General features: G+C 37.2%; 1 protein-coding gene across 1 annotated transcript in view; it reads left to right on the top strand.

The window, feature by feature from the left end:
- The first annotated feature begins 2,010 nt into the window (after positions 1-2,010).
- LOC108755145 (protein stum) overlaps positions 2,011-16,821 on the top strand; it is a 32,652-nt gene continuing 17,841 nt past the window's right edge. The window contains exons 1-4 of the mRNA XM_018497990.1: positions 2,011-2,277; positions 12,808-12,869; positions 13,473-13,846; positions 14,241-15,999. Coding sequence (XP_018353492.1) covers positions 13,489-13,846; positions 14,241-15,999 — 2,117 coding nt within the window. The 5' untranslated portion in view covers positions 2,011-2,277; positions 12,808-12,869; positions 13,473-13,488. The remainder of the gene's footprint in view (positions 2,278-12,807; positions 12,870-13,472; positions 13,847-14,240; positions 16,000-16,821) is intronic.

Genomic DNA, 16,821 nt, shown 5'->3' with positions numbered 1-16,821 from the left:
ATATATAAATAAAATATATTTAAAAAACGATGCGTGCAAAGCGTCATTGGAAACTGTATTTAACGCGCGACGCATTTTCTTCCGATTACACAGCTTCTAAATCGCATATATAGAAACGCTGTTTATATTCCATTTATGTATTTCGATTTCACATATTCGAGAGTTCTAATTTTTCAGGAAACACCAACTAACAGTAACATAACATCAATATTGTACACATTCAATAATATAAATGTAATATAAAAATATAACATATGTTGTACGTGAATAGTTACATTGGCTACGTTCAGCAGAAAAAGCAGCTTTGCGACTGTTGTAAGATCCTTTAATGATTGGTTTATGCATTTAAATCTAATGAGAGGAATTAAGAGCAAGAACCAATTATAAGTATTGAAGAATCTTACAACAGCTGCAAAGTTTTCTGCTGAACGCAGGCCATGCATTGTTAAATGTGAAAGTATAACATTGTTGTTAACATATATTACTGTTAGTTTGTGTATTCACTGAATCTTTTCCAATTTTTTTCTATTGCTTCCAAAAGTTTCTACTTTAGAAGGTTGATATTCTAAAGATTTATCGTTGAGATTTGTATCTCGAGGAACCTGAGCATTTTCAAGAACTGGTACGTCCAAAGAGTGTATATATATATATATATATATTTCCGAAAAATGTTTCCAATTCTCGAATATTTGATTTCGGTGTCGCTTGCGTGTAAGAACGGCGCGGCGTTTCCGCTTCGTATTGATGATGACATAAGCGAGGCAACGCGGATCCCGTGTATTACAGGCCGTGCCCAGCTTTGTCCAATCAAGCTAATGTTCCAATAATTCGGAACCAACCGCTTAATGAATGAACGAATGGCCTCGACTGAGAGGTTCGATTATAAATGCAACGGCTTACGTACTATGCTGCGTATTCCGACGCTGCCTGGTCGCACTCTTAGCAAGGTCTGCGCAGTCCCGGAGGCCGAAAGGGTGAGGGCGAAAGGGTGGAGAACACGTGGGTGGACGTGCAAAAACGTAGGTGTTGCGTGTGAAACTCGAGCGAGCTTTCTCCTCTTTCTTTCTCCGTTTTATTGTAAAATTATCGCGCTTTTAGAATTTTTATAAAATAATTGATAGTGCCTGGTACTTTCTCCAAGAGTTTCAGAGTTCCTGATGCATTCCAGAAGCAATTATTCTAGCAATTAAATGCAAAAGATTCGAGAGTCTGAATGGGACGCAAAAGTTTCTTCTTATACGGAAGATTGTATCTTTGTCACTTTAATTACGATCGAATTAAGTTGTAGCACTTTTTAAATATTCTCTGAAACTCCCAAGAAGGTGTCAGATTTCCGAAAAAAGTTTTAATAGAAACTTGGAATACTTTTTAATTGCAGAAATATTACAAAAATGATTCTACGAGATATGTCATATTTTTCGTAAATATATATACAATTATTTTTGCTTTGTGTACATGCTGCAGAATTGAAGAGAAGACCTGCAATTCGAGAAGCACTATTGAAGAACAAGTGGGCATTTATAAGATTCACAGTAGATTTTAAATTTCTACTCGGAATCCATTGAAAAGAAGTCTTTTCGCGTGCTAAACTTTGGAGATAAAAGAAAAAGCGAATAATGGAGAATATCATTCATCCGATCTAATGTCTTCTGTTTTAGCAGTATTTTAACTCGATCAGATTTCTTTTTTTTTTTTTTTTTTGACGAAGGTGTCAACTTTCTAGCTTTCGGAAGAGACTTACGGAAAGAAACGTTTTATCGCAGAAACCGATTGCATTTTCACGAAAGACAAGCGCGTTTTCCGCTATCTCATTCGGAGACCCCCCCCCGCGAGACGAGCCGAGAAGCGCCCGGTCAGATTTCTTACTTTTCACGGTGGAGAACGCGGTGGAGAACGCGTGTTGGTCAACGCGCCCGCGCCTCCCCGAGTGACCACCTTCGGCGGGTATCCCGCGGTCGGCGGGCGCTATAAGTCGCGGCAGGCGAGCCAACGCCAGTGAGGACGCGTTCGTGTTCGCGCGAGGACGCGTGGTGCCGAGATTCGAGGCCGAGGCGACGGGCGAAAGAGAGAGAGAGAGAGAGAGAGAGAGAGAGAGAGAGAGAGAGAGAGAGTGTGTGTGTATGTGTGTGTGAGAGCCGCGATCCTCCCCCGGCGGGCTCCCACAACCCTCGTGCGCGCATCGTGTGCATGCCGTCGCCACCGTCACCGCCGTAGGGATTGCCGCCGTAAATGGTGCCGAGCCCTGCGACCCCGCGACCCCGTCCACCCGCGAGACAGGTAAGACACATCGCGACCGCCCCCGAATCGCGAGGCGTGAATAGGATGGCGGGTTGAGCGGTCGGCACTTCTCTCTTGTTGTCTTTTGTCGAAAAAGAGGAGTGTAGAGAAACCTACCAAGCAAGAAACATTACTCTCGAAATTCTTTGGAGCGGAATCTCACCCTAAAGAACGAAAATGAAGGCAGTCTTGAAAAAGAGTGACTTAACTTTTAATTTTTAAGAATGAGATTGCACTCCTCAGGGTGACAATTCTATTTAAAAGTTTTAGAGAGTATTAAAACATTTCAATAACATTGCAGCAAACGTTACAAACGTTACAACGTTACTGCAATGTTTCTTGTTTACTAGGACAGACCTCTAACGCCCGTTTCTATCAACGTAGATTAACTTTAATCTCGGTTCAGCTTATTCTTCATCCTTTTTTAATTCTTAAAAGTAGAAAAAGATGGAGAGAATTAGTTAACCAGAATTAAAATTAAACTGTGTTGGTAGAAACGGGCCTAATGCCTATTTCCACTAATGTAGATTAACTTTAATCTCAATTCAATTTTTTATCTTTTCCCAGTTCCAACACCCATTTGTACCAATAATGTAGACCTCTAATATCTATTACCACTAATGTAGATTAACTCTAAATTTCAGTTCTAAGAATGAAAAAAAGATAAGGAGTAAATTAATCAAGATTAAACTTAATCTATACTTGTACAACATTTGTAGAAATTACATTTGTACAAATGGACACAAAAATTAGAAAAAGATAAAACGTAAATAGAACCGAAATTAAAGCTAATTTATATTAATGGAAATGAACATAAAGCCGGTATTCATAGTCAGTTTTTATATTTAAGACTTTCTTAAATGCAATATTAAGATATTATAAACCAGTCACAGATCGGTATTCATAGTCCGTTCTTATTTTAATGCTTAACAACTTTTAAGAACTTTCTAAAACCTTTGGAGTGGAATCATTTTTAAAGAGTGAAATCTCACTCTTAAAAATACTAGCTCAATTGTCACTTTTCGTCCCTCTTTAGAATTAGAGTTCACTCTAAAGATCTTAGAAAGTAATGTCTTAAAATGTTAATACTCTGCGATTGATTTATGATATTTTAAGACTGTACTTAAGATAGTTCTAAATATCAGACTCAACTATGAATGTGGCTTTAGAGTTGCACTTGCATCTTAAAGTATTACTTAAGTAAGATCTTGAAATAAAAACGGACTATGAATACTGGCCTAAGAAACGTTCTAAAGAAAATGTTCAAAAAATCTCCTAAAGACGTTTTCAGGACATCCATCGAATAAAGTGTGTTATGTGGAAAGAAATCAACTGCCACTCAATTTCTTTTCTTATTCACTTCAGGAAGATCTCTCTGAATAACTCCGAATGTAGAGTGTGTAAAGAATCGCGATTTTTTATTGGCTTTTTATTGAACGCTTTATGTTCGTGAAACTTCATGTTTATCGAAAACACCTTACAGTTTGAAGTAACTTTGAGAAAGTCACAATCGCGAGTTCATTCCGCCATTCCTCTACGAGATGCATTCTGGGCTGTTGCATTGAATCTGGAGAACGACCTCTCCTTGATCGATCGCTCGTGATGTGTGCTTGATGACTTCCAATATGATGGAGAAACTGCTTTTCTCTCGTGTTTCGAGGTCTCTAAACCATCGAAGATTCATACGCGTGTTCTCTAAATGAGTACGGAACAAATCGGATCGAAGTCGAAAGAGTACATGCGATTCGTCCGAGTGATTTATGTCGGTTAATGGTGGTGTATGCTAATTAATGGCGATAGCAAGACACGGAAACGTTCGCATGCAAACGGATGAAAAAACGGCGAGAACAATCTATTTCCCTTTTTAATTGCACTGTCACAGAACGCGAAACTTGAAATTTTACTTTTGTAATAACAACTTTTGTAATAACGGTGCCTTCGTACTCATATGTATATAATTCATTTCCTTCTCCTAACTTTTTTAACAATTCGTATCTGGATTACCAAAAGATTTTACTGTAATCTCACAGAAGGAAGAATAATTAAAGAAACTTGCAAAAGTAATTTGCGCATAGTATTTTAGTTCGATAACAAAATAGAAATTCCCTTTGGCAATAATTTTTTGTGAAATAATAATAGTCTATTATAAAACATAATTCGCAAGTGACGTTCACGTGATATGTACATTTGAGTCTTGGAAATTTATTCTACAATGTAATAAATTTCGTTTTATATGATGCAAATATCGTATAATATAATAGACTGATCGATCGCTCTCTGATTTTTATCGGCTTGCGTATTTAATCACAGGATTGCCGAACGCGGTAGATTAATAGAATTAGGTAGTGGCACTTCGTATTTAAAGTAATGTATCTAACATAAACGGTCTTATTTTTAATAGAATTAATCACAGGACAAAGATTTAGAGCGCTTCTATTAAACGCCAAGTATTCGAGTGCAGTTTTAAACGATCTGCTTGCGGCTTTATAATTTTCCTTACATTTGCCTTTTTACTGCTCAAGCAACATGCTGCCCTAATTCCAAACATATTTTTCATGTGTAAAGTAATGCGATTATTGACGTTCGGTACATCCTAATCGCCGGCGAGTTAATTGGCCTTGAGCGATTAAGATCGACACAATTTCTCTCCGCGGAAGTCATAATCGGGGAAAAGAATTCGCTGAATCAGATTTAAAAAATCGCGTGAATCGCTCCGTTCATTCAGCCGAGGAAAGTTTTACACGCTTGGTCCCGCTTGCGGTCTATGTACAATACTTGAATTTGAATCAAATCGATGTAGGAGGCGGCGCCTCGTATGAACGAAAAATCTTTTTAGGAAAGTATCGATCCTCATGATACGAACTGTTTTGACCTTAAAAAGGTAACTAACTCTTCTTCACTTACGTTATCAATCGAATCCTCAAGATACATTTGCCTATCACCATGTAATCTGAAGCATAATTCATTCTAACAAGCCTAGTAAATAAATATAAACAGAAGATTCACGAAAAAGAACAGTTTTGCTGAAGTATTTAAAAATTTAGTTAGATACAGATCTAAAAATTGTCTTGGATTATTAAAATAATTATGTAAGACGTTTAAATTAATGGCGAGAATGTCAAAACTTTTGCAATATTGTTTGTTTGTGCGTCTCATATAATTATTTTGATAGTCCAACAAAATTATTTGATCTGTTTGTAGTTAAATTTTTAAATACTCTAGAAAAACTATTGTTCCCGTGTATTTTTTTAACAAAAAGCTTGCGTAATATTTTTGCTTATATTTAAAAGATAGCGATTAATTTTAAATACCAAAATACTGTTGTTTAATTTAATAGGTACTTAAAATAAATAATTTTTTTTACTAAATTGGACGTCATTAAATTCGATTTCAGTAATTTGGAGCAATAATTAATGATAAATGTAACTAAAGTATCATGAAGAAAAAGATAAGAAGTGACAGAGATGATTTTTGTTCTTTGAGACTAAAGTTTACGATTCACAAAATCGATTGAAGTGAATGACGTCGAGGTTACGGGACACATTTTAAGATTGCACTGCAAGGTTGCGTTTATCGATGACCACGTGGCCTTGAATATTCTCTTCAATAATCATCTTCGAGGTGTAATCGTGATAGTAACTTGCACGCGAGAAGTGTTTGTTCACGTGCGGGGGAATATTTATATTTCACAATATTTTGATTATATCATAATGCAGACTTTTATTTGGACAAAGCGAATATATAAAATTACATTAACTTCACGACTCGTTACACTTCGCGCCGATTTCCTCGAGCAAAACATGACTCCCTTTATCACGGTAAGACCGAGATGAGCAAGAAACGAGTAGAATTTCATGAGCCACATTCTCCATTGTGTTCTCTAAAAAGAAAATGGTTTTTGGACCGATGTCCACTTCTACAAGATAGCACTTTAGAATTGGCAGTGAAAGAAATCTCTCTGGCTTTCCTAAGAAGAGATAATAACCGCTTTTCAATGTGTAAACTGTAGATTGATGATGGCTTAAAGTAGAGCCGAAACATTCATCTTTATCACATTATCATGAATATTATTATGAAATATTTATGCTCGTATTTAGTCAGGCTTTATATTTAAGGCTTCCTTAAATTATCTTTAGATACTCAGTAGCCAATAAAATAATTCGTAAAATATCTTAAGATAAATTTAAGGAAACCTTAAATATAAGGTCTGACATTATTTAAAGCAAACATTAATTAAGGACATTAATTAAAGATAATTTTATATTGAAGATTTTACGCACTAATTACGTTAGACTCGTACAGCTCTTCTTTAATGTTTTAAAGAATATTTTTTATTTAATGCAAGAGACTATTGTACGTATATTTTCTTTTTGGCACGAGCTTACGAGCTCGTTTTTATTCCTATCACTTGTCACGCTCGCTGAATCATAACCCCCGAGATCGGCCGAGGGTGGGAACTGGGAGCGGCGCTTTCGAAAATCGCACGAGCGATGGATTTGCGAAACTCTGCGAGGCTTCAGTTATCTAACACGCGCATGCATACGTGTTTATCGCCGAGTGTTTCATGCGAGAAATCATTCTCGCACAAGGCGCGGTCGAAAAACCGGTACTCTAAATATATAGAGCGAGGAAGTTCCGGATGCCGTGTAACGTTCGCGTAATACCCGATTATTTCAAGTAAACGGTCATTACAGCCTTGTATTAATTGTTGCATGGCAGAAGTATCATTTTCTGGTGTGGGCCGTGCGTTAAAACGAGACTCGAAATGATTGGGAGTTTCCCTATTTCGAAACGCGAAGTGTATGTTACGTAGTCGTTACGACATTGCGACAATAGAAGCTCGTTAGACCTAAGAACGAATAGGATTAGTACCTGCTTTACGAGAAAAAATACACTTTAATGTTCGGTATGGAAGTAAAGTATGCATAGATGTCGAAATAATGTTATAGAATGGAAGGAAGGAGATTTTCGTAGCACAATTTAAATTTGTAAAGAGGCAAACTATATCAGAGAAAAGGATCAGAAATTATTCATGTTTGGAAAATGTTTTTAATATTTTTTTATAAAATAAATAAATCCAATAAAAATGCACGAAATTAAACAGATTTTTAAAAAGATAATTTGCTATCTTAAACACAAAAGAAGTTAGAAATTTCATTTCTAATTATCTATAAAATATCTAAGAAGAAAAATAAATGCTTCCATGCAGGTTCTTAAATATAATAAATAAAAGTATGTTTCTTTTAATCTATGAAGAATATTTAAGAATATTTAATGATCGAAAGAATTGTTTCAGCTGTCTTTTGCATCCAACGATCAAAGCGTTCCGCGGGAGAATTGATTGTTACGCAAATGTCCCGCTGTCCGGAACTTCCTGGTCGCTAAACGCAGGTCGTTGACCCTCCAAGGTACGCGCGATCTGTATTCTCCGTTCTCCTTCGAGGAATACTGATCGATTCACTGATGATACGCGCGATTGCAACAGCGGCAAATTTCTTAGCTGCTACCCGTCTGGAAAGCAAGACGTCGGTGTGCAATTTAATTAAGTATTACGCGATGGATGCTAATTAAGGACTCGAGCTCGGCGCGCCTCTTCCTCAACTTTGTCGCAGCAAATTGGCGGTTGTCACCCGCGGTTTCGTCATGATGAACTGTTTACGCTTTATACTGGTCACTAGAACGTGAGAAGAAAAGTTTTCCTACTGTATTACGGAAGCAAAGTTGCCAGGATAAGATTATAGTACCAGAACTCATACTTCTTCGTTGGAACGAATTTTAGCAATTTGTACTTTTAAAACAGATCGTAAAATTTACAAGCGAAACTTCGAATAAATAGTTCTTATTTTTAGTTATCAGACGAATTTTAGAATAATAACGTTTTTTTTTACTTTAATTGATTATAATTTTTTTTAATGGTATGCATTTTTTTTTATTACATTCATTTCATAAAAAATATTAAAAAATATTTTCGAAATAATGTATGAATTATAATTTCTGCAGTTTCTTGATATATTTTCAAATTTAAATCGTCCTGTAAAAATCTCTTTTCTTCTATTCTGTATTATTTTGAAACTTATGCATATTTCGCTTAATAATAATTTTTATAAATCTCATAAAACATTCTGTTTTATAGAATATTTGAGATTTTTAAACAATTATGATATGAATTTGGACGGATGAGAATAAATCGAATTAAATAAAAGAAATCCTACATTTGGTCAAAGCGGATTTTAATACTTAAATATTTCTGCGTGAATTTATATACACATATCTGATTCTACAAACCGCGCGAAATCTTCATCGGTCTTGAAACGCAATCATGAACAGAATCAGTGTTGTAATATCAAGCAATTTAAACTGACATGCAATTTAATAATTTTTTATACTAATAAGCATTATTATAACAACATTAATAATATGATTGCTGAGAATCTTAAGTCTGTCAATAATTTATTGCGAAAAATATTAGCTCAGTCAGGATTCGTACTCGGATTCCTTGAGATTTTGATTCAATCGTAATGGAGTCAAGTTCAGTTTGGCCCATAATTTTCGAATATATTCGTATAACACGGAAGTTTCACTGCGCTCGCAATTACGATTGATAGAACGATTGGATATTCGGATATAACTTGTTTTACATGCCTCGTAATTTACGTTCGAGATCGGTTACTTTTACACGCGCGATGTTCTTATTTAAATTTAAGCGTCGACCTCGTGATCGATTAGAGTATTCAAACAGTGACTAAAGGTCAAATTTGCGCGTTACGTAGAGAAGTACGGTATTCAAACAAACTTTATAGGTCGGCTTTATGTTTTGCATATTATAGATATGTTATTCGAACAATGAGTGAGAGCAAATGTTGCACGATAAGCGATATCAGAAGAGCAAGTTTCGTAAATATTCACAGTACATTACATGACAGTCGCGATCGAAGGTTTTTTTTGAGAAGTGCAATTATACGCGGCAATAGAAAATATTAATATGATATAATATTTTTTACAAAATGTAGTAATTTAAAAATTTTTATCAAAGAGAGTAAAACGAATGCCTTTATGTTGGATATCTATATCGGAAGTACGAATCTGTCTATATCTATGAATGAGATAATCAGTGATTAAATGATAATAGTGCGCACACATGCAATATGAATTTACAAATATGCAACCTGTCGCGCAGAATAAATTAAAGGCACGAAATAAGCTGCAGATGTTGACCTCTGATCTCTTCGTACATTTAACGCAGAGTGCAACCATGCTTGATTTTCATTTTCCGCCAATGCAATGCCGTGAAGTCGTGTACATTTTTACATTAGGTAATAAGAATTAGAATTGGCCATGCTCGACGCTTAGCGCGTTATTAAATTACGAATTAACGAGGTTTAATTGGACGAAAGTTTTTTTTATATCGCGCAACATGATAATAAATTTCCGTCTTTCAAAATTACACTCTCTAAAAGTGAATCAGTGACTTCAGTGTTACACTTACATCTGATGTAATCAGTTAATATTTACTATTTTTTAGTAATAATACACTGATTTACTTTTAGAGAGTAGTATATTAAACGCAAAGTATAAAGGATAACGGTAACAATTTCACGGTTCCATGATCATTCCTAAAATAATTGCAGAAAAATACGGACAGCTAAATGGTATCGTGTTTGATAACGAGAAATATAATTACGACTTAAATTTCTATACTTCCCTCAGTTTTAAATTTCTATTCGTTTAATACGGCACGGCCGCGTAACGATGGAATCTTAAGTTTCAATCTTTGTAATGATAACGGTAGACAACTCGTTGTTTTTAATGAGATAATTAGGAGGTGTCGTGATGGGCGAAAGTATGCGCCCAGATATCCGTGTTACTTCTGGCTCCTATTCTACCGTCTTCTTCGGGTGCAGTTATTGATGTACGATGGTAATTACATAGAGTGCACGGTGCATCAGTGCATAAGCGGATGTGGAGAATTATGGAAATCGCGAACTTATTATCGAATCGCGAGATCCAGCGCAGGCTAGCGGGTATTCCTGCAGGTGCCCTTCCTTCCTGATCGAGTAGAGTATCAAATATTTTTAATATATTATGTACAACATTTTTTACTCCATAAAGAAGAAAAGTAAATCAAACCAAGAGTTTAATAGAGTTATGTGTATTTTCGCTAATGTATTATAGATTAACTTTAATTTCGATTTAATTTACTTTTTATCTTCTTCTGATAATTAGGAAAAGGAGTAAGTTAAACCGAGATTAAAGTTAATCTACATCGATAGAAACGAGCATTAGAAGTAGGATTAATTCTTCGTCGGCAACATGAATTTTTAACTCCAGCAAAGAGATTTTCAAGAAATACGTCAAACGTTGTTGTTGCTCCACATTATGTAAAAACCTGAAAAAATTCTGACACACTTTTCGAAGCTTTAATGGGTTTTCATTATAGAAAAAAGTCGGATTATATAATATTTTACTTATTTTTTACAGATTTAAATTAGTCTACCGAAATGCATCCATCAAAATATTGATGGTGACTTTAAAAACTCCAGTTTCCGGTAAAGGATTAAATTGTAGACAGAATCAAAAGGTAAAGATTGAAATATAACCAAATAAATAGTCAATTTCGCGTCTGCCTGCAGTTCTTGTGCACTTTACACCGCAGAAACACAAAGGTCCATACGGTTTATACGATTATGCATGTTTCTTATTTACGATTTAAAGTAGTTAATCGCACGCTGGAAACCCTCGGCGTACGTGTTCACTCTTTTACTCTTTGCGGTTTCACGATTTACGGCGCATTCATACTCTTGTATTCGCTCGTCCATTGATTCGTGGGTGAACGATACTTATAAATCACTCGGTCGCCGTTGTAACGGTGAATTATACCTCGGACATTTTCCACTCGTCCGAATCTAGATCTTAATCGCGAATAAAATACTTGTCGCGGTTAATAAAATAAAACCCATAAGTACTTGTTTGAGTAGAGGAGACGGTGATACCTAGGGCACGTTTTACCTTAGGATACATTTCTTAATAGAGCACAAAATCATAACAAGATCAACGTGATATCAAGTAAAAATTTCTAGTTAAAAAATCATTTAATAATTATTGTCATGTCAAGAATTTATCATAAAATTATTGTTAAAAATGTATCAAATCGGGCATCATTATTACCGATATCTCATTTTTTGTTTGTGCATTTTCATCTATTATCTCTTATTTTATTGTTGTCCAATTCTTCTTTACACTGCACATCAATAAAGTTATTATTATTATTATTATACTTTTTCCTGATTTAATACTATCTTGATTTATTATGTTCTACTTGTGTAATTATTTTTTTAACAGCAATGTTAGTTCTAATTGAAAAATAATATAATTGAGCAGTCAATGTTAAAAATTTCATTAAAAAATAATTAATGTGTTTTGAGGTCAACACATTCCTAGATACCGCAGTCTTAGATTTCTTGTTTCTAGACACCCTACTTCCTCGAGTATTCTCGTAGATTGATGTACATTTTGACACACATAAAAGTTACAAATAATAAAATGTTATTTTTACCAACTCAAGAGACTGGGATACCATTGATCCTTTGATATATCTAAGTGCATCGGGCGAAAATGTTATTTTTAATTTATCGAAGGGATTATCGTAGACTACGGGTCAGACTTAATCGAGAGCATTTCGGCGATCGTTGAATTAGGTACACGGTGAGCTTGTCAGATTTGGAAAGTATATTGGAGCGCGAAACCTCTCCTTGCAACCTACGGCGATGCAGCGTTGCGCGACGAGACGGGACGATGCGATGCATCAGCCACATCGAGAATTTAGCTCAGCAGTAAGCATGATGAATTTGCTCAGGCGATCGTTTGCGAGAGCGTGAATAAAGTGTTGTTCCTTGTATCCGCCGACTAGACTACTCTCGTTGCCCGGACACGTGCCAAGCCGTATAGAACGAACGATTATACGTGCGCATTCGTTAATTGCTAACCGCGCGCCGAGCCGAATCCTTTCTTCCGAGTTCGCAAAGAGAGCTGAGCAGCTTCTATTAATATCTCGCAGAAGTATCGCTTGTAATCTGAGGACTCGACAAATTTTCCGCAAATAGTCAATCGTCCGGAAGAACCGCCATCGACGGAACGGTAATTGTATGGAAATTCGAAGCGCCGTATTGATCCACATTCCTCGTATGTTATCAATATAATTTCCCGATGCATCGACTGACGAGCAACTAAGAGCACTAAAAACAATTGGTAACGAAAATAACAAACGAAAAACAGTTTTCACTGCAGATAAAGTAAAATAAATGCAGAAAAAGTATGCAGAATTTGTTTAAACTTTTCGTATTGCGCGCGAGCTATCGATCGAGCGGGATGGTCGGGACGTTTCTATTTCTGCAATTTGCGGTTTTCCATCTGCCGGGCGGAACCGCAATTTTATGCTATCTCGACTCTTTTATCGAAATAAAAATTTCTCCTTATTTTTTAACGATCGTCACGCACTCTCTCTTTCTCAGTAGAGATTTCTATTCTTTGCAGGTGGGAGCAACGGCGGATCACGGCGTCCCTCTCACTTCGGCGACCTGCATGAAGGGCACCAGGTATGAACATTTCAGAGAGTTTAAATTAAATAGAAATTATGAGACATGGAATACGTACATTGTTTAAAATTAACGGAATTAAACAATATATTAATTAATAGAATGAAAATAAAAATAATTTTGCAGCATGTATCAAAATGTATAATATTCTTATCTATATTAGTAGCATTAAAGAAATTTAGATGAAAGAAGAAATTTAGAAAAATGAATTTAGCATATTATTAAATAAGTACACAACAATTAATCCTCGAATTTAAACGCAATAGTCACAATTATAATATTCATTGAATATTATTTAAATAATTTAAATAAACGTATATTACATACAATAATTCTAAGTAGATTATTAATTTTACAACTGTGTCAATTTGTCATTATAATTAAAATGTTAAAACGATATGGAGTCATAGTTATTTCCGAATATATATATATATCTTATTATAATAAATTAAAAAAACAATTTTCTTCCTTCTCTTTTTTTCCATATTGTTATTTTAAGACTGCGAGGACTATGAACTGTGTTTGCATAAATGACACAAGTTCGGGGATTAACGCAAGCGCAGATCAATCATGCTAACTAACGTTATGATTTCCCAACGAAAGATAGGGTCTGGTAAGAATGAGGCGGAGCGATCATGATAGCCACGTCGCGCGGCAGGGCCCACCGCCCTTCCGGGTGCTGGCCGTCCCCGACAACATGTACCTGTCGCCACCGCCTCCGCGCGCGCCCGAGCCCTACAAGGTCGCCCCGACGTCGACGTCCTTCGGCAGGGCACATCGTCGATCCAGCTTCGTGATACTTGCTGAGTCCAGGCCGGCGAGTCCAGAAACTGGCGATGCGTCGTCCACTTTGCCAACAGGAAGGGTCTCGCCCTTCCGCGGACGTGGCTTCAAAGGGCCACCCCCTCGCTCAATGTCGAGGCCGCAATCGCCAGAAGTCGCCGGAGATGGACGTCGACGTAAAGCCGAGCGAAGGGGTGAGTCGGCAAATTTTTATCGAGAACAAGTCGTGAAGATTTCTGATACCAAAAATGATTGTAATTATAGTTATTTTTGAGACTTGCCAGCTATATATATATATTTGTTGGTAGAACTATATATACAATATATCATTACTAATATTATAGTAATAATAATCATAATTACAGTAACTTGCAATTATAGTCACAAATAGGATAAAACGGGGTAATTTGTATAAATTCATCAAAATACTTTTTCAAAATATAAAAGATTAAGGTCGTGTAATTTCTGTTAACTTATCCAAATTATCCCTAATAAAAATGTTTTTTCTCAGTGTTTTTTTACTACCATCCCGAAATATGGTCTTTGTTAACGATACTCCATGTTAAATCATTTGTTTATATCTTGCAGTGTCGTTGTCGCAACAGAACAGTCCCAGAAGAAGTCTGATACCGCAGCCGACTTATCGTCAGCGGTCCACCTCCTTGACAAAGGACAACGAGCGTTCGCCGTCGCCGAAGATTGGTCGCCGAGTCGACTCGAAGACGCGACTAAATGTCTCGGACTCACGAAATCGATTGAACGCGTCCGATTCGAAGTCACGGCTGAACGACTCGAAGACGCGTTTGAACAAATCCGATTCCCGGAGTCATACAAATCTGACCGAAGCCAAGACTCGTTTCATCTCCAATTCCACTAGTAATCTCAATAATAACTCGACGGCGACGCGCCGACAACCGACGAAAGGCTCGACGCGACTCTCACCGATCCAAGGCACTCCGACGAAACCGGAGAAGACCCCTCGATCGAACGTAAGAGGAAAAGACACCACGAAGCAATCTCCTACGAAGACATCGAGAAGAGCAACGTCGCCGCAGAAGAACGTCGCTGCTCGAAAGGACAATCAGAACAGAAGTCCCAGCAAGGAACGTCTCCTTTCACCGTCGAAGATTCCTCTAAAGACGAGCAAAGCGAACAGTTCGTCGAGTACCGGCAGATTTATCTCGATGTCCGAGCAGAGCACCGGAAAGACGGAAAGATTCGCGAAAGAAAGCAAAAGCGACAAACAGGCAGGCCAATCAGTTCAGAACGGTCGATCTGAACTGGGTTCGAAGGAAAATGAAATGAATGGGAATTCCTCGGCCACTGCGGACGATGTGGATCTTATAGATCTTCTGAAGCAAACCTCGCAGGCGATCGGCACGTCTAGCGAACGGTTGGTAAACACCACGACGACCACAGCGGTGCAACCCTTGCACATTGACGCGAACACACTTCTCGTGGAGCGTAATGATGGCTCAACGACGAGTCAGCAGAAGGAACGATCCGACGGAACGTTCAAGTCCTCTGTTTCTCCTGTATCCAAAAGCGAATCGCCGATGCCTTCGACACCGAATGCAGCATCGACGAGCCAGAAATCCTCGCCGTTTGTCGAAAATCAGTCAGTCAAGACACCAACTCAAGCGACTAATCCTGGAAATGTTGAGAAGGACTCTCCTGTCGGTACAGAGGGTAGCACCGAAGGTCACTCAAAGAGCGTCAGTCAATCTATGAAGAGCGTTAAGATGAATGATGAATCGCGTTCTAGTAATCAGTCCTCTGCTAATCAGCGTTCTGGCAGAAACAGCCAGAATGTTCGCGGATCCAGACCAAGTGACGGGAAGGCTCCGGAAGAATCGAAAGCTGCTTCGACGACGGAGATCAAGAGTGGTTCTGCGGGCAGCAAGACGCCCGCGAGTCGTGACGTTCCAGCAAATGATAAGATGCCCACGGTGATGGAGAACGACTTGAAGGTCAAAGCGACTGGCGAAGAGGCGAAGTCAGTGAATAACGCGACGGCAATGGGCAACAATACGATGACGAACAACGTGGCAAAGAGTAACAATGTGAATCCCACAGTCGGTGCAGTGAATGCAGGTGTGAACAGTGATGCTGTGGTTCGAACAAGGAACGAGAATCGCGGTAGCGACGCATCCTTGAAATCCTCCACCGGCGTGTCCACGGACTCGATCGAGAGCGTAAGATCGACGGACACGGGGGTGAGCGTGAACACGGTCAGAGGGGTGTCCTCGCCGAGGGAGAAAACGGGTGTGCACATGGTGAAGCGGCCGCAGGAGATCGAGACTCTCAGTGGTAACATCGTACGCATCGAGCAGAACGGAGAACCAGCGTGAGTCTTGATTTTTATTATTCTATTTAATTACGCGTTATGCGTGAAAATTGATATACCTCACATTTTCTCTCTTTAATATTTTTTAATTGTAAATGAAAATCGACTGATGAGATTAAACACACGTGAATAAAAACTGCCACTCGATTAAGGAGGTTCTTTGTGCCTAATAATATTTCTTGTAAATTTATACAATTTCCAGCTTAAGCAAACTGCGCGTCGATTATTTGTCAGCTAATTATCTCATATTGTTTATGAAAAGCAGTTTCAAATAATCATAAAAGATCTTTTTATTTTATCTAATATGTAGAATTTTTGGAATAGATTCCAAATGAAATGAATATTTTACAATTTCTTAGTTATTTTTACGAAATGTTTTTATTAAAGTAATTTTAGTTGTACATCAAAATTTACAATCTTAATGAAAAAAATTATAAATGCGCTTTTTAACTGCATTTCCTATTTCCATCCAAACTTTCTTCTTTCCTTTCTTCCTTCTCTTTTTTCCTACTGTACTTATGGCGACAGTTTGTTTTGTTTGAATTGTAATTAATTAAGTGCAATTAATGTCAGAGAGATTAATAACACGCAGCTAAAAAATATACGTTTAATGAATAGGTAATGAATAACGTTAATTCATTATATGATAAGTAGATATGCATTGTTAAGCGTATTAAATACATAATACAGAATACCTATTTACACGAATCTTTAATGAGAAAACAGACTGATGATTGTTGAATTTATAAATTTCTTAATTTTCTACTAGTCGCCGATTAAAGTGTACACGCGTGAATTTATTTGCTAATTCGCGTTATTTTT

Source organism: Trachymyrmex septentrionalis, unplaced genomic scaffold (assembly GCF_001594115.1).
Source record: "Trachymyrmex septentrionalis isolate Tsep2-gDNA-1 unplaced genomic scaffold, Tsep1.0 scaffold83, whole genome shotgun sequence".
NCBI lineage: Eukaryota > Metazoa > Arthropoda > Insecta > Hymenoptera > Formicidae > Trachymyrmex > Trachymyrmex septentrionalis.
The sequence above is the reverse complement of the archived record's forward strand: the minus strand, read 5'-3'. Positions and strand labels throughout refer to the sequence as shown.